The sequence below is a fragment of the Copadichromis virginalis genome, linkage group LG14, assembly GCF_057382275.1.
Source record: "Copadichromis virginalis isolate Kocher_CV1m ecotype Utaka linkage group LG14, C_Virginalis_male_GT1.1, whole genome shotgun sequence".
NCBI classification, from domain to species: domain Eukaryota; kingdom Metazoa; phylum Chordata; class Actinopteri; order Cichliformes; family Cichlidae; genus Copadichromis; species Copadichromis virginalis.
Window position 1 is genome coordinate 29147457 of NC_140631.1, and position 19432 is coordinate 29166888.

A 19432-nucleotide genomic window follows, 5' to 3' on the forward strand; every position below is an offset into this window, starting at 1 on the left:
ATGCACAAGCCTGGCGATGTGGTACTGGGTGGGTTGTTTGAGGTCCATTACACTTCTGTCTACCCAGAGAGAACATTTACCTCAGAGCCTCAACAGCCTCACTGCACTGGGTAAGTGTCACACAAATATGACATCAGCAGAGACATGTACAAATAATAACTATTCAAAATATTCATGACAGATCTAAATTATATACAAGATAACTTCTCTATCTTAGCATACATATGTCAAAATATTAATTACACTTCTTATTTTGTATTAACATACACTCGTTTTAGGGTTCATTTTGTATATCTCTGCTTGTTTTCATGTTTGCAGATCTCTTTTAGTGAACAATACTGACGTAACGTTTGCTTGTTTGTTAGCTTTGATATTGTAGGGTTCAGGAATGCAATGACTATGGTATTTGCTATTGAAGAGATCAACAAGAATTTAAATTTGCTACCTAATGTGACTCTTGGATACAGTCTTTATGACAACTGTGGTGCCCTTGTTGTTGCACTCAGCGGTGCCTTATCATTAGCCAGTGGCCAGGAAGAGCAGTTTCTGCTTCAGGAGAACTGTTCAGGGATCCCTCCAGTCCTTGGGCTTGTTGGTGATCACTACTCAACATTTTCTATTGCTATTTCCAGTGTGCTAAGTTTATACAATATACCTATTGTAAGTTTTAAGTTTCATATTTTTATGCTTGCACTGTGCATTTCATTTAAGTGTAGTATTGATCCCCTGCGGTACATTTTGGCGGTACTTATAATAGCATTTGGACTGGCTTTTACTTGTATGATGTGTTAATATGTCTCTTGTATATTTGTAATAGGTGAGTTATTTTGCCACATGCTCCTGCCTCAGTGATCGTCAGCGTTTTCCAACTTTTTTCAGAACCATCCCAAGTGATGCTTTCCAGGTAAAACATAATTACCAAGTTAAATGAAATATACCATAGTTTCAGGAAAGGACTTTGAAATTATTTCTAATGACTTTGATGTATTTAATGAATAAGATAAATTATAGAGGTTGCATTAATTGGTTTCAGATGTATATTTATAATTTTTTTAAAATAATACACTCATCTCATATCCACTTAGGTGCGTGCTATGATTCAGATTCTAAAACACTTTGGCTGGACTTGGATAGGTCTTCTAGTCAGTGATGATGATTACGGACTCCATGTTGCCCAATCCTTCCAATCTGACCTGGCTAAATCTGGTGATGGTTGTCTGGCCTACTTAGAGATTTTGCCCTGGGACAGTGACCCAAGTGAACTGAAGAGGATTGTACATTTGATAAAGACATCAACAGCTCGTGTGGTCATAGTGTTTGCACATGAGATACACTTGATTCAACTAATGGAAGAGGTTGGAAATAAAAAAATGTTCACATAGATAATTTTTATTGCAGCATTGTACTTTATTTGTCTAGACAAAAATGACTGCCATTGAAGGTAAAATAGGTATTCTAATAATTAGATTAAACTGATAACATTAAAAAGCAGAAACATCACAATGAAACTTAATCAGTTTTATGTTATCAAAATGCCCCAAATGTGCAAGAAAAATAAACATTGTTTATTTAACTAACTTCATATCAATAACTTGATAACTTAATAGCTATAGTGAGAACCTACATAAATTTTGTATTCTAAATTTATTATCATAGGTAGCGAAGCAGAATGTGATAGGTCGCCAATGGATTGCAAGTGAAACATGGACAACAGCATCAGTGCTCCAAACAGCCCACCTCACTCCGTACCTGCGTGGCACATTGGGCATTGCCATCCGCAGAGGCGAATTACCAGGGCTGAGGGAATTCCTGTTAAAAATACACCCAGACCAAAGTGACAATGGAAGATACAACAATAATTTGGTAATAATTCTGAAATAAATATAATTTGAAAGTATATCTAAAATGAATGAGAATGAGACATGAAATAAATAAATATTTTCTATTATCTCTCAATACTTTTATTCCATTACAGGTAAATCAGTTTTGGGAATTCACATTTCAGTGCAGATTTGCACCAGCTCCTGCAGGCTGGCTGGAAGGTGGAGGAGCGCTATGCACTGGGCAGGAGCATATTGAAAATGTGGACACTGAGTTTTTTGATCTTTCTAATCTCAGGCCTGACTACAATGTGTACAAGGCCGTGTATTCTCTCGCATATGCTCTTAATGACATGTTGCATTGCAAGCCAGGAACAGGACCCTTCAGAGGGCACAGCTGTGCTACTTTGCAAACAATGGAACCATGGCAGGTATGGTATCAATTTATACATTTTTGTTTGAAAAGCTACTGTGTCACTGAAGTTTTTGTTATTGAAAAAGGTCCATTATTCTATAAGGGCACTGATATGTTTGCAATGAATTTCCATTATTTTCTTTCCAAAATAAAAGAAATGGTAGAAGTAGTATTTTTTTAAATAATTAAGAAAAATTAGATGAAACAACATTCTGAATTACAGTCTACCTTGATGCTGTTCCTTCTTTTTTTCCATTAACCTTCATTAGCTCATACATTATTTACAAAATGTCAACTTCACCACTCCATTTGGTGATCAAGTATCCTTTGATGAAAATGGTGATGCATTGCCAATATATGATGTCATGAACTGGTTACACCTACCTGATGGACAAATTAAAGTTCAGAATGTTGGTGAGGTTAAAAGGTCAGGCTTTAAAAGTGAAGAACTCACCATTGATGAAGACAAAATGTTCTGGAATTTTGAATCAGGAAAGGTTATTTTTACTTTTCTAAATAACTTCTTTTAAAAAAATACTGAGTGAAGTAGTGTATATTGAACCTTGTATGTAATCAGTTTGTCTTTCTCTAGCCACCCCGATCAGTGTGTAGTGAGAGCTGTCCTCCAGGCACCCGGATGGCTAGAAACAAAGGACAACCAGAGTGCTGTTTTACTTGCATTCCATGTTCAAAGGGAAAAATCAGCAAAAACAACAGTGGGTATTTGTAATTCAAGGATATTTTTATTTTAATTTTGAGAAATTATACATAGTTATATACAATTGATATCATCGATTATATGCCTTCCTATTGTTGTCAGATTCCTTGGAGTGCACCAGTTGTCCAGAAGATTTTTGGTCAAACCCTCAGAATGACCACTGTGTTCTTAAGAAGACAGAGTTCCTCTCCTACCATGAGCCTCTTGGTATTTGTTTGACAACTGCCTCTTTGTTGGGCACATTTATCTGTGCAGTTGTTTTAGGGATCTTTTTCTATCATCGACGTACACCCATGGTACGTGCAAACAATTCAGAGCTGAGCTTCTTGCTCTTAGTATCACTGAAACTATGCTTCCTGTGTTCACTGTTATTCATCGGAAGACCCAGGGTATGGACATGCCAGCTGAGGCATGCAGCATTTGGCATCAGTTTTGTGCTTTGCGTCTCATGTATCCTGGTGAAAACTATGGTTGTTCTGGCTGTGTTCAAAGCCTCCAAGCCAGGAGGGGGAACCATTCTTAAGTGGTTTGGGTCGATGCAACAGAGAGGGACAGTTCTGGCTCTTACTTGTATTCAGGCAGGAATCTGTACTGCCTGGCTTGTCTCTTCCTCTCCAGCTCCACATAAAAACATGCAATACCAAAATGACAAGATAGTGTATGAGTGTGCTGTTGGGTCTACAATTGGCTTTGCAGTGTTACTGGGTTACATTGGTGTGCTGGCTGTCCTTAGCTTTTTGCTAGCATTTCTAGCCAGGAATCTTCCAGATAATTTCAATGAGGCCCGACTCATCACATTCAGCATGCTAAGTTTCTGTGCCGTGTGGGTGGCCTTTGTCCCTGCTTATGTCAACTCTCCAGGTAAATATGCAGATGCAGTGGAAGTATTTGCCATTTTGGCTTCAAGTTTCGGGCTATTGGTGGCACTGTTTGGACCCAAATGTTACATAATTCTGCTGAAACCAGAGAGAAACACAAAGAAGGCAATCATGGGTCGGCTCACTATAAATGAATAGAATTAATATAATTTGGGTTATTTAAATTAATCACTTAATCGGTTGAATTCATTTCACATTTTGTCTCCAACAGTAATAATTTAGGGTCGCTAAAATCTTAAATCTTTTATCAAACAATAGTATGGCTAATAGATTTTTTTTAAGAGCATTATCATGGCAAAATGTTATCTTAGAGAAATTGTAACTTGCTGGATTGTTCGCCTCACCAGATCTTTTCTCCCCTCAAGTTGAAACTTTTGGATCTCAACCAAAAGAATGCACAAGAAATGAAGTTACAAATTCTAACATTCAAAGGAGTTGCAGCTGTAAGCTAAAGATATTCCATTCAGAGAAGATGATTTTTTGTGAATTCATCCTTAAAGGCTACCTGAGAAAACAAACAAACAAAACAAAAACAAAAACAAACAAAAAAAATGAATGCTGCCATTGTAAAAAAAACTGACCTAATTTGAGCTCCTGCTCCTGAAAGCAATGGGCAGACACACACAGACACAGAAACAGAGACAGGGGCAAACAGAAAACAGAAACTGACCATTTGCCTTAAATGTGTTGTAACATTTTGGTTGTCCTCAGTATTTTAATCTTAATATGGGTGTATTGTTTCTCACAATAAATCGATGTGATAAAATCTGTTTCTGCCTAGAGAACATGAATGTAAAGGGTGAAATTCATATTGAGGTTAACAATTAATTAAAGCTTCTGTGCTTGGGTGTTTGTGTGTGTCTGTGCCTGTTGACAAATTTAGGTAGGGATACTATTAAAATAGCAATAATACATATGCTTTTTTCTTTATTGGGCAAAATTAGTAGGAGTTTCAGGGAGTGTAGAACACTGTCTAAACACCTAGATAAACCAGATCCAATAAAAATGCAGAGTCACAGACTAAACATCTACTGAATCTTAATCTATTCTTCACAGATATTCTGATGAAAACGTCAAATAAACAATTAAAAAAAACAATACAAAAATAGTTAGCATCTGCACTCCTAACTCAAATTAACAATAAGTGGTACCATTACGTCGTGAATTAACCTGTCAATAAAATACTTCAGGTTTAATATCTAACATATCATGTAAAATAAACTAACTTTAGCCAATACTTCCATGATGCTTCAATGCAGATGAAAGCAAATTGTGTTCAGCTCATACTTAACATGGCTGCTATGCTAATTCTCAAAACAGGAAGTGATGTCATCATATTATACTCGGACAAGTTAAATGATCCACCCCCACCCCTTTTTTTACACAGAGTATAGCCTTTAAAGAATACAATTATCAAATTTGTTTAAAGTATCTTGGGTCTTATTCACAGCTAACTGAAAAGTATATGAATATATGAAACCAGAGGAATTGTACTTAAATCGTATGCATTCAGCTCTTCCTACGTCACGGTTTCCTTCAAAATATGTCTTTGCAAAAATTGCGTAAAAAGCATTTGCAGCAAAAAAAACACAATATTCCAGAAACACGCTTTGCCAACTGATCAGCTGTTCATAACACTTCCTACGTTGGAATAAACATCACCACAATCTATCTGATGTTCGCCATTACCTGCCCGAAAACGGAAGGGACGTCATTTTCGCGGAAAACAAAGCTATGCTGCTGTTTTTAAAATTAATGTTTGAGTTTATGCCTTTCTGTATAGTCTCTGGGAAACTTAGAACTCAAATTACATTGTTGGAAATTGTTTATTTTGATGCACATGCTGTTTTTTTTTTTTTTTTGGGGGGGGGGGGGGGGGTTTGCATATTCGCATTGTAGGATTTATTTTCGTTTTTCCTCCAGTATATAAAAATTGTTGTATCTCAAAAAAAAAAAAAACTATAAAGACATTCAAAATGAATTTCCTGTGGTTGGAAACTATTTTGTGCAACTTCTTTGCATTTACAGTTTTGAGGGATAAACCTCTGAAATTTCTCTAACTAGAAATATATGTTGTTAAAAAACAAAATCAATTTTCAAATTTTTTGTAGTTTATTGCACATTTTTGCAATTTATGTAGTTAGTATGGACTTAATGCATACATATTATTAAAATTTGGAATATAATGTTTGTATTGATGTATATCAACTTGCGGACTTGGTTCTATGGTAGGTCTTAAAGGGTTAATATAGAAGGTTCTTGTGCATTTATTCAGATTATGGTCTTGAATTTATTTATTTATTCATTTGCTCACTGTATGTCTCAATGATTTAACCGCAAGAATATTTCTCCCCCCCTTTTACTGCACTTGATAAATATGAAAAAAAAAAAACACAAAAATTATGTTTAACTTTCTAACTCTCTAACCTGCATAGTCACAAGTGAGTGTATGTTCAGTCATAGCATCTGCATCAATAAAAACTGATCTCAAATGAAATGTATTATAGGCCCTGCCCATCTGCTGTCTGCTCTGATAGGTTATTTACAGTACTGCATGTCAATAAGAAGAAATTGCAACGCCATGAAACCTGACTGGGCTGAGAAAAGGGGAAAAGCAGATAATAGTTATGTTGTCACTTGTACACGCCAATTTGCTCTTGTTCATTTTGATATATTGTTACTTTTCTTTTACTGCAGCCTCTTCTCTGTCTTCGTCCTCCTGCCACTCACGTGGACAGTTTCATCTAAATAGCATGCAAAAAAGTGGAGATCTGATCCTAGGAGGACTGTTTGAAGTTCACTTCTTTTCTATCTTCCCTGACCTGTCATTTACCTCAGAGCCACAACAGCCTACTTGCCATGGGTAAGTATGACAGTGAAACAGCACAAAAGACTTTGGGAAATCACTGCCAACAGTGGCATTAAGAACAAATACACACATCTTGCAATATGAACTTTCTTTATTTTTGTCATTTAGCATGTTACTTTAGTTGTTTCTGTTCTTTTCATTTGAGTAGTTGCAAAACGTGTATGGTTGCAAAATGTTTTCCAGGTATACTGCTATATTTTTCAATAGCAGACTGTGTTTTTTGTTAGTTTTGATGTTCTAGGATTTAGGCAGGCAAAAACCATGGCCTTTGCAATTGATGAAATCAACAGAAACTCCAACCTATTGCCTAATGTGACTCTGGGATTCACTCTTTATGATAACTGCGTTGAACTTGGAATTGGATTCCGTGCTGCATTGTCATTAGCCAGTGGTCAAGAGGATCAAATAATATTACATAATACATGTGTTGGAAATCCTCCAGTCATAGGGATTGTGGGTGATTCATCCTCTACACGTTCAATTGCCATCTCCACTGTCTTAGGTTTGTACAGCATACCTATGGTAAGTTTCCAGTTTAACCATGAAATATTATTTTTGGTTATATTTAATATAAATATATAGACCTAATTGTAAATTTAATGACCAGATTGAAGCTTAAAAAAATGTAAGGAGGCAGTCAAGGCTTTGAATATTTCTACAATATACAGTCTGTATCTTTCACAGGTGAGTTATTCTGCCACATGTTCCTGCCTGAGTGACCGTAAAAAGTATCCATCCTTCTTTAGGACGATCCCAAGTGATGTTTTCCAGGTGAAAATTGATCAGCACAATTATAAACAGTCATCAGTAACTAATGAATAACTAAGTTTTGTCTTGTCTATGCATTCATGTTTTAATCTGTATTCACTTAGGTCCATGCTTTGATTCAGATTCTAAAACATTTTGGCTGGACTTGGGCAGGTCTGCTTGTCAGTGATGATGACTATGGACTCCATGCAGCAAGATCCTTCCAGTCTGAGTTAAGTCAGTCTGGTGAAGGTTGCCTGGCTTACACTGAAATTTTGTCCTTGCACAAAGAAACAGATGAACTCAGGAGGATTGTAAATGTGATGAAAAAATCCACAGCTCAAGTTGTCATTGTATTTGCACATGAGAGTCACATGATAAACCTTATGGAAGAGGTTTGAATTTAAAAGTTTTAAATTTTTACTAGCTATGTAGATTTGCATCACTACACTGTGTAACAGATGCATTATGTCTTTATATATTGATTGAGCAGAGAAAACTAGTAATAAAGAATTCATAATGTTACTAAATTAGTTGCTACTTACAATATGAGTTTGTACATTTGGTCAAACATAATGCACAGGTGGTGAGGCAAAATGTAACAGGCCTACAGTGGATGGCCAGTAAAGCCTGGACAACTGCTGTTGTGCTCCAAACACCTCACCTCATGCCATACCTGGGTGGTACACTGGGCATCGCTATTCGTCGAGGAGAAATAACAGGGCTCAGGGAATTCCTGTTACAAATACGTCCTGACTTGCATCACAACAATAGCTATGGAAATAGCATGGTGAGGGTTAAACTATTTACAGTGGTATTTGCAGGAATTGCATATTTTATTATGTATAACATCTAAAATAGTTTTCATAATATTTCAGGTGAATCAATTTTGGGAATTCACATTTAAGTGCAGATTTGAACCAGCTCCAGCAGGCTGGCTGGAAGGGGGTGGTATATTATGCACTGGACAGGAAGATTTGGAAAATGTGAACAATGAGTTCTTGGACGTTTCCGACCTCCGGCCTGAGTATAATGTGTACAAAGCTGTTTATGCTCTGGCATATTCCCTTGATGAGATGCTGCAATGCAAGCCTGGAAGAGGACCTTTCAGTGGGAACAGCTGTGCCACATTACAAACACTGGAGCCATGGCAGGTGTGATATCAGGTTACACTTTTTGTCTAAATTGATTGTTCTGTAATTACATTTAGAAAAGAATTTACCCTGTAAGGCAAAATGCAGTGCTATAAAATTAACTATGAAAAAGCTGGATTGAGGATTATATTTTCTCCTGAGCAAAAGTAGTGGTTACTGTAATTAGATCAGAGAAACCATTAATGGAATAAGTATGTCGCATTACTATAGGCCTTGTTTAAAAGCAATGAATTCCTATATTCAAATTTAATAGCTCTAATATTTGACTACTGAACAGCAGGGCCACAGTTTACATTGTTAAAAGTAATTTAATTCTTATACATCTGTTTTTAACAGCATGTTTATTACTTGGAAAGGGTAAACTTCACCACTGAATTTGGTGATCAAGTGTCATTTGATGAGAATGGTGATGTGGTGCCAATTTATGATGTGATGAACTGGTTGTGGCTCCCTGATGGAAGCACTAAAGTTCAGAATGTTGGTGAAGTTAAGAGGTCAGCTTTCAAAGGTGAAGAACTCATACTTGATGAAGATAAAATCTTCTGGAACTTTGAATCCAAAAAGGTTTAAAATGGTTTTTCTATCCTTTTATCTTTTCCCATATGTATATTTTTCATTTTTCTCATGTGCACAATATATGTAATTCTAGCAGGTAATATTAATTTCGTCTAACAGCCAGGTCGATCAGTATGTAGTGAGAGCTGTCCTCCTGGTACCCACATGGTGAGACGGAAGGGAGAACCCAAATGCTGTTTCGACTGCATCCCTTGCTCTGAGGGAAAAATAAACAATAAGAGCAGTAAGTGCTTGTCTTTGCATATTTTATTTAATTTATATTAAATGTAAAATGCATTTCACCATCTTAGCTTTTATTGTCAGATTCCTTGGAGTGTACCAGTTGTCCAGAGGATTTTTGGTCAAACCATTAGCGTGACCACTGTGTTCCCAAGAAGACAGAGTTTCTCTCCTACGATGAGCCTCTGGGATTTTGTTTAACAGCAACCTCTTTGCTGGGAACAATTATATGTGCTGTTGTTATAGGGATCTTTTTCTTCCATCGCAGAACACCTATAGTACTTGCCAACAATTCGGAACTTAGTTTCCAGCTATTGCTGTCACTTAAGTTATGTTTCCTGTGTTCACTGCTGTTCATTGGACGACCCAGGCTTTGGACATGCCAACTCAGGCATGCAGCATTTGGGATCAGCTTTGTGCTGTGTGTCTCATGCATCCTGGTAAAAACCATGGTTGTTCTGGCTGTTTTCAAAGCCTCCAAGCCAGGAGGGGGAGCCAGTCTGAAGTGGTTTGGTGCTATGCAGCAAAGAGGAACAATTCTGTTTCTTACATCTATTCAAGTAGTCATCTGCACTGCCTGGCTTGTTTCTGCTTCTCCTACTCCAAATAAAAACACCCAATACCACAATGATAAGATCATTTATGAGTGTTCAGTTGGGTCTAGTGTTGGTTTTGGAGTGTTATTGGGTTATATTGGCATGCTGGCTTTCCTCAGTTTTTTAATTGCTTTCCTGGCAAGGAATCTCCCTGATAGTTTTAATGAGGCCAAGCTCATCACATTCAGCATGCTGATCTTCTGTGCTGTGTGGGTGGCCTTCGTTCCTGCTTATATCAGCTCACCTGGAAACCATGCAGATGCAGTGGAGGTATTTGCCATCTTGGCCTCAAGCTTTGGCCTGTTGGTCGCACTGTTTGGGCCCAAATGTTACATCATCCTGTTGAGACCAGAGATGAACACAAAAAAAGTTATAATGGGCCGTGGCACTCGATCATAAAAAAACATTTTCCACATGCAATAGAAAAATACATATGGTGAATACACATTTATATAAATATATTAAATAAAATATAAAAGTGAGAACATATAAAGAAAGTTTGGATTTCTCCTTTACTGTGTATGCTAGAATGTGCAAGCATTGACTCTGTGACACTACATTGTTAAATTTAACTTTAGACATAATTTAGCTATATCTGTCAGGGTTCCTGGGTCATGTTTGTTCATGTTCTGTTTATTTTCCACATGTTCATGTTTCCTGTTTTACCGTGCCAGCTTTATCTATGTGCATCATGTCTAGTTCTACTTCAAGTTCAAGGTTCAAGTTCAAGTTCAAGGTTCTTTATTTGTCACATGCATAGTTATACAAGTATAACACACAGTGAAATGTAGCCTGACATGCTCCTCGACAGGTGCAAAAAAATTTGGGGGGGGGGTGTGTAGAGGAAGAACATTATATATATATATATGTAGTATATACATTGGGTGAATGTGCAGTAGTAGCAGCAAGCAGATGAATTCTGTACATTAATATGAATAGACATCTGACTATTTTACAAGATAGACAATATAAACATATTTAAAATTAAAGGAATTGAAATGTACATTGTGCCTTGGTTTAGTGTCTGGAAGAGTCCTGACTCAGTCAATTATAGATGATGTGAGAGGGCGGGTGTGTGTGTTTATGTGTTATTAGTCAGATTATGTTTAGCTGTGTACTCATTGGTCTCTAATCATCATCAGTGTATTTAAGCCCTCAGTTTCTTCATGTCCACTGTCTTGTCATTTTCGATTCCGTGAGTGTGTTCTCTGTTCAGCCAGCCAACCATTCAACCAGTCAGCTAGTCCGTTTCATATTCTGTTCTCACTGTCCTTAAAATAAACATCATCTTCATTCCACACTAACACGTGAGTCCTGCATTTGGGTTCTCTCTTTCTTCTCTCCACACTGCGATGCCTGACAGAATGACAAGACCCGTGGGGCGCGAAGACACGCAATGGACCCAGTGGACTCTGATTTAACCCTCTGGGGTCCAGGGTATAACTGGCCGTTTTTGACTACTTTCGATTTTACCTCTATATTTCACCTTTAAAATACGATTTTCTTGCCTTGTTTGGTATCATTATTTTCAGCACAACCTCAAATATCTGACATTTGAGTTATTTTGGCATACTATATTAGCACAGTTGATCTAAATTCAGACAAAAAATTCAAAAATTCGAGTAGAAAAATTATATTTTTTTATTTTTTTATTTTTAATTTATTATTTTTATTATTTTTTTATTGTAACATTCCAACTTCCCCCTTAGTGTGTTTGTTGGGCAGCTTAGATAATGTCACTTCAGAAAAGAATATAGCCCATATGGTTTTCATTGCCCTATGCATAGCCAAGAAAACTGTCCTCATGAACTAGAAAAATAAAACCAATCTTAATTCTAACCAATATAGAAATTATCTATTAGATTACATTAGTCTTGATACAGCCTCTGCCACCACATCAGATCAATTGCTCTGGGCTCCTTTGATCAGCTCCATCACCTAGTGGGGGTGGGGGGTCATAGTTTGGTCCCGCCTTCACTGTTGTGATTGGTGTGGGGGTAGGGACAGGCTTAGGGCGTCGGGGGGTTCCCCGGAGGCATCTTCCTTGGGGGGCTCAACCCAGGGTAGCGGTCATGTCCGTTTGGGGGCTCTTTTGGCTCTCGGGTGACTGTTTACTCGTGGCTGCGTGCAGCGGGGCTAGGGGAGGGTCTGTGCTGACGGACGTGGGTTACTGACCTGGTAGCCTGGCTGCCCCTGGGTGGGTCCGGGATGGGCGTGAGGTTCTGGGGGCTGGGGCCCTGGCCGGGCCTCGGGGCCTTGGGTCCTGGTTGGTGTGTTGCCGGGGTTGTGGGCAGGTATGGAGTGTACAGCGTCTCTTTATGTCTGTCTCCACCTTGGTTGAGTGTGGAGTAAGTGCATATGAGAGCATGAGGGTGGGAATGGATGTTTGTATCTGTGTGTGCCTGTATGTCTGTGTCTATATGTCAGGTTGGGTGTCAGGCGCCACCTCTCTGGGGACATCTTAGGCCCTCCAAGGTTTGGAGGCCTATCTCCCCCTACCACCACTTCCCCTGCCAGTGGCGGACTCCCTCAGACATCGGTGCGTTGGTGGTTCTTTGTGTCCGGGGGTGGGCGTCCAGGTACACACCGGCTCACTCCTTGGCGGCCGCTTATCAGGGCCAGGAGCCTGGGGCTCGCTCGGGCCACTTCGGAGGTGGGGTGCCCCCGGCCTCTCGGCCTGGGGCTTGGTCACTCAGGCACGGCTGGCTGCCGGCGGAGCTCACGGGCGCGTCACTGCAACTCCCCCTGGCTTCTGCTCCGCGGCTGCTGAGTGAGCCCTCATCTGGGACTCTCCTCAGCTCTTTCTGGGACAGTGGCGCGGCTGCCCCTCTGTTGGTCTTCCTTGGTCTCTTGTGTTCTGGGGGCCTCTGGATGTCTGGAGTTTTGATCTCCTCCATACCTGATTCATGCCCTGGAGGACGGGGCTGTGGCCTCCCCACACTCCCTAGCAGATCATTACATGAAGGAACCTTTTAAAAAAAACAAGCGCGTCCATGCTCACAGGTGTACACACGGGTATTCACAGACGCGGACTACACCTTTCTTGGCTGCTGCCTCAAAGCACATTGTGCGCTGTCTATCTTGCATGCTGCACAATATCGTTTATTATTTAGTATCTACTGATATCTACTGCTAGCTAGTTTATTGTGATGGTGCTGTTTTTTTTATTATGTTGCTCTTTGTTGTTTGCTTTCTCTTCTGCTTTTTTTTCTCCATACAGGTGACCCAGGTGTTTTGTTTGTTTTGTTTTTTTTTCTTTCTTCCCCCCCTTCTCACCGTCTCTTCTCCCCTTTGGTTTTCTTTCTCTCCCTCTCTTTCTTTCATTCTTTCTCCCTGCCCTATCCCCCAGTCATGTCTGTCCCGTTTGTAGCAACTGAAAATAAAATAAATTCATAATTATAATAAAGGTCAATCAAATGGACCAATATGGCAAGGCCATGATGATCCACTTGGTAAAATAAATCCGCTTGGCATCTTTCTTAGCCTTAAGACAACAATTCTGATGGCTAAAGATCCAAACGGGACACAAAAAAAAAAAATCTATTTACAGAACAATCAGGTGTGCTGCATCAAATAAGAAGGCACACAAATTATTTGTGCCAGTCCAAAAAATGTAGTTTGTGTTCAGTATAAGACAGAGGAGAACACCAAAGGCCTAAACCCTGCAGTTCTGACAGCAGGAGGTGCATCAGTCCAGTTTTCCATGTGGGAACAACGTTTACACTGGAATCTGCCTTTGACGGCTTTTTTAGAGCAAATGTGAAATTCAGCAGTCTAACTGACACACAATACAAAACAATAACTACACAACAAACTAGCTATAGCCTCCAAACACGCTAAAGGTCACTAATGTCTCACATATGTAAACTCGCTCTTTCTCTTTCTTTCGCTCGCTCGCTTTCCATTGCGGGTGTCACTCCTAAAAACTTCCCCTTCTCCCTAAACAACCAAATGTCACATGTTGCCATATAATTTTTTTGATTGGCTGACATGGTAAACTCTAACACCAATAGGGAAGGGGTGTTTTTTCTTCTTCTTTTTTCACTCGCAAAGGGAGAGTGTTTGCTAGCGCTGTCTCTAGAAAACGCCGTTTTTACCGTTTACAGAAAAAAACATTGCGTGTATTTTGTATCATAACTCTGGTTTTATGTGACCCATCGACACAATTCAAAAACTGGTATGTAGTCTGAAGTACGCACTTTTGACCCAAGTTGAAATCGAGACTCTGAATCGCTGCATCTTGTAGCTGGGTAGTCTTAAAATGGTCATGTGATTTTGATGCTCCGGCGCGTCCAGCGGCCCCAGAGGGTTAATTGAGCGGCAGGAAGCAGCGCTTTCTCTTTTGGTGGGAAAGCTCAGGCGGAAACAGCAGCTCTACTCAGAGTATGAGCACGTCTTCGTGGGGACTCGTCTGGCTCTCGGTGGACTTTGGAGATGCAACGGCCCCCCACCTGCTGCCTTACCTGGGGAGAGTGGTCTTCAGCTTCTCACTGTCTCGCAGCTCCACTCCGCGCACCAGCCGCTTCTCTCACCGGTGCTTCCACCTCGCCGTGGCACAGTGGCTCTGACTCCCATCTCGGCTCAATGGAGGCTTCCTGCTGTCACAGCTAAGGGGAAGCGAGGCTCATTTCACCGTCGCTCATACTGTTTGGTGCAGCAATATCACCATAACCCAGGGACTGTTAATCCTCCCAAGACTTTAATGGCCGCTGTTCATAATCCACCTAATCCAAAGACTGTGTACTGTAATCATATTTTGGGCTATCCAATCAATATTAATTGAGACCTGAACCCATTAAGGACATTCATGCTGCTAAGTCTGATAACATTTCTCATCCTGTCATTATTTCCACATCAATCTATCAGCCTTTTCCTGCTAGCAGTGTGGCTCAGACCCTTCCTCTCCCTTCACCTGTTCCAGTTACTCGGGTGAGGGTGGCTAAGGCTCAGCCTGTCCCCACACCAGATCTTCGGGCGGCTAGGGCTCAGCACGTCTTCGCACCCATGCCAGTTCCTTGGGTGATGGGGCAGCTTACGTCCAGCCATCACCTGTTCCTGTGCCAGCTCCCAGGATGAGGGCAGCTAAGACCCAGTCCATTCCTGCACCCGTTCTTGTTCCTCGGGTGGGGGTGGCTAGTGTTCAGTTTACTCCTGCACCTATTCCAAAACCCAGGATGAGGGCAGCCAGGACCCAACCCGTCCCTGCACTTGTTCCTATTTCTCAGGTGTGGAAGGCTAGGGTTTGACCAATTCCTCAACCTGACCTCGCCAAAGCTCAGGTGAGCTTGTCCAGCATTTTCCTCATGTTCTGGAGGCTGGGAAGAGTTAGCTCAGCAACCTGCTGGTCCACCACTTAATCCACCTCTACAACCTATACTTTAGTCATTAGCTCAATCACTAACCTTGTTATCATCTCTGTTACCCACTCAGTTACCGGCTTAGGCATAGGCTCCATCACTCCTACCAGCTCAGGCACCAGCTCAATTACCAGCTCAGCCATCTATTCAGTCACCAGCTATTCAGTCACCAGTTCAGGCTTTAGCTCAGTCACCTGGCCTGCAGCCACAGCATCCAGAGCCGGCTGTGAGCTCTTCCTCGTCCCAGGCAGAAGTTTCCACACCTGCTGGCCCTGACTCGTCTCAGCCAGAGGTTTCCCCACCTGCTGGCCCTGCCTCGTCTCAGCCAGAAGTTTCCGCACCTTCTGGCCTTGCGTCGTTTGCAGCTCCACTGCCGGCGGCTCCCACACCACTGCCCTCCTGACCTGTTTCACCTCAGTTGCTGGCCACGCGGTTGCCCAACAGAACTGATTTGGCCCAGCCACTGGCCACACGGTCACCTGCCAGAACTATTTCTTTTGGGACTCTGGACTCAGGACTCTCTAATCATCATCAGTCAGTGTATTTAAGTCTGTCTTGTCATCGTTAATTCTGTGTCTGTGTTTTCTGTTCAGCCAGCCAGCCATTCAGTCACTCAGCTAGTCTGTTTGATGTTTGTGGTGAGGCGTGGTCGGCGGTGCCGTCTGGACGCACCTACAACTGAGCCAGAGGGAGGAGCTGGCCCAGAGAGTGGCCTAGATGGCGGCCCACGGAGGTGTGCCGCCAGCGGGAAGAGCTGCGGGTCCAGACCGAGCGTCACCTGGAGAGAATGGCAAACCTGGCGATACTGCTTCAAGCCTGGTCAGCATCGCCGCCGCCACCCCCGCCGGTGTAACCTGACAGTGGGGAAGCAGTGGAGGAGCCGCTTTGGGCCACCTTTAGCATTTGGCATTTTCCCAACAACATAATGTAATACCATAATCTAAATCCAGTCAATAAAACAGAATTTTCTTAAAGCAAACATCAGCAACCCAAAATTAGCAACCCCAGGGTTAAGTCTCCAGCTCCACACTCATGTGAAACTACACTCTTCCCCTCTGGTCTCTCTTCTCCTCTGGTCTCTCTTCTCCTCCTGCTCATGGCAAAGCAAAACATAGCAAAACAAAGCATTCACCCTTCTCTTACCGGCGTGGTGAACTGTTTGTCAACCTTTACTCAAAACTTCAGTCCACTTCGTCAGTCCATCACAATTCAGTCACACATACACTCACACACATCCACACAAGATATTGCTGATAGTGGAGACTCCCGTGCAAATAATCAGATTCTCCACCCTCAGCAACATGAGCTCATTAATTTTGTTTTGTTTTGTTTTGTTTTTGTTTTTAGAAAAATAGTTATTTATTATGTTTTAACTGGATTGACTTGCTACAATCCTTTTGGACGGGAACTCAAACGGTGATCGGTTCCCACAGTTAGGCTTTTCCTCAGCCCATTATAATCTGGAAAAGCTCACCTTATATTTGTTCTCCTGAAAATTTTACAGCGCTGTTAATTCAATCTTGCAGGCCTGCTTAGAACAAAAATCAGAAAAAGAGAGCTGATTATTAGCTCATCTAAGCACAAAACATCGTCACCTGACAGGTTTTCTCTAAGTGCACTGTTACAAAAATAATGGGCCCAGTTACAGACATGTCCATGACTAGTAAAACTCCCTCTATTAAAATAAGAAAACAACCCAAACCTAACTGACAGAATTAACCCATCACTAAAATAACAACCCCAAAAATCTTAATCCCAGAAAAGTTTTGCTTGCTAATCTAACAATATGTTGTGGGAATTAGAACTTTGTGGGCCACAAAAGTTTTGCCCTACTCTTGGCTTAAGTAATACATGGTCTGAAATCAGACTTAAAAATCACTCCCTCTGTTCATTTTCCCCACATCATATTTCAGTGGTTGGCCTCAGGTGCTCCAGCGTCCTCACAGTCTGAGGTCAACTGACATAATTTCACCTGCTAAATACACAGAAAATCTTGTTAAAAGCCACACAGTTTTGCACAACCTTAATATTCCCATTACGCACTTTCTAAACACTTTATAACGATCTATTATCACTAAATTCTAGATTTCTATTCCAAATCTGGACTACTGGACAGACCTGACCACTTTATTTACTTATCCTGTATTTTACCATTATATATTTTACCAAGCAATTCTTCTCAGTCACAGCTATGTTTCCTTCAGTGGAAGCCTCAGACACACTGCCAGACAGGAAGCTTCTTTGTCACCACTGATTCAGCTAATTTGCATACTGACTCATCTCAGAAAAAGTTGCCTTGACAAGAGAAATGCATATTTAACCCTTTAAGACCTACCATAGAACCAAGTCCGCCAGAGCTTATATTATATTTTTACATGTTGCAGTGCCATTTTTGGGAGCATTTCAAGTTGATATACATCAATACAACCATTATAGCCCAAAATTTAATAATATGTCTGCATTAAGTGCATAGTAATTACATACATTGCAAAAAAGTGCAATAAACTACAAAAAAATTGAAAATCGTTTTTGTTTTTTTAACATATATTTCTTGTTAGAGAAATTTAAGAGGCTTATCCCTCAAAACTGTAAGTACAAAAAAGTTGCACAAAATAGTTTCCCACCACAGGAAATTTATTTTAAGTGTCTTCATAGTTTTATTTTTGAAATACACCAATTTTTAGCAGTGCTACCGGGATTTAAAAATAGTTACGCAAAACGGAGCGTGCCCGCTCCGACCGGCTTTAAAGGGTTTAAACATTACCACATTATTGAATTATTTTTACTTTCTACAGTAATCACTTCTTTTGGTCAATCGGCACTATTATAAAAACTAATTTAAGCTTTTAATCACTGGTTTATCCTTTTTTCCTTTTTCACAAAAGTGACTGTATTATCATGGAACTTCCCTGAGTTATTTCTGAACTTCAAGCTTTAAGTGTGTTAAATCTACACCATTTAGCATTTAAGTCATGTATTCACATTCATGAATGTAAGCATGTCTCTTTATTGCGTGTATGTATTTGTATTCAGATTAATATTGAGTGTAAGCTGATCTTCATTGCATATTTGTTTTATAATCAGATTTAATTCATGCATCTTTGTGCTGAGCTGTGGATTCAAACTGTCTCACTTCTGATTCTCTCCAAAAATAATTTTACATGTGACAATTTGTATATGTGTCTTTTCTATTCATTCATGCAACTGTTAGTTTATTTATTTCTTTATCTCTCTCTCTCTCTCTTTTTTTTACCTTTCTGTTGTTATGCTGTGGACATTTCTAAACCTCCATGAGTTCAGTCTCAATCTTCAATCCAATTTCCCATATGCTTTCACTGTATTACGTCTAGGTTCACCTCTCACTGGTCCTCGTCCCTGTTCTCACAGTTTCCTGTGTGGCCTCCCAAATCAAACACAGGCCAAAATCAGCTGTTTCTTCTCTCCATTCCTTCTCTCTTGATCTTTTCAGTCTTTTCTTTGAGGTTAACTCCCAGCATGGCAAATATGAAACTCAGTGTCCAGTGCTGTCCAGTGCGTTCACACTCTTGTCACTGTTGAAGTGCATGTTCCATCCACAATAGTATTCATACATGCTGCTTGACCCTTCAGTATTTTACATCAGTTGCACTGTCTTTTTTGCCTGCTGTTAATTCTTCTTCGTCCACGGTGTTGTTCTGTCTGTCTTCTGTCTTCATCAGGAGATTCACACAATGAGATTTCCTGAATTGTTTTTTAAATGCTGTCTCTCACAGTGGCAATGCACCTACAATGTGAATTTCAGACCCCTCCATGATTTCTAAGTGGGAGAACTGACCTACTGCCGCACACTCTGGTTTAACTGCTGTACTATGGAGGACGAGGAAACTGCAGCGGGTGGTGAGGGTGGCAGAGCGGACAATTGGCACTTCACTTTACTGCTTAAATTTAATTAAAAAATTTGATTTTATTGTTTTAATTTAATTTTAATTAATATTATTTATTTATGTATTTTTAATTTGTTATTGTATCAAATTTTTTGTCATGTCAAGTGTACAGCACTTTGTTTTCGGCTGGGAGTTGTCTGAAAGTGCTATGTAACTTAAC

General features: G+C 40.2%; 1 protein-coding gene and 1 pseudogene across 1 annotated transcript; both read left to right on the top strand.

The window, feature by feature from the left end:
* On the top strand, positions 1–3969 carry LOC146694222 (extracellular calcium-sensing receptor-like). Its single transcript, XM_085478854.1, has 9 exons — positions 1–110; positions 366–660; positions 818–904; positions 1086–1355; positions 1657–1863; positions 1976–2251; positions 2505–2732; positions 2828–2951; positions 3056–3969. Exons 1-9 carry the CDS (start codon positions 1–3, stop codon positions 3967–3969), a joined length of 2511 nt encoding a protein of 836 aa, XP_085334980.1.
* Positions 3970–6584: 2615 nt separating this feature from the next.
* On the top strand, positions 6585–10391 carry LOC146694223 (extracellular calcium-sensing receptor-like; annotated as a pseudogene).
* The last annotated feature ends 9041 nt before the right edge of the window (positions 10392–19432 follow it).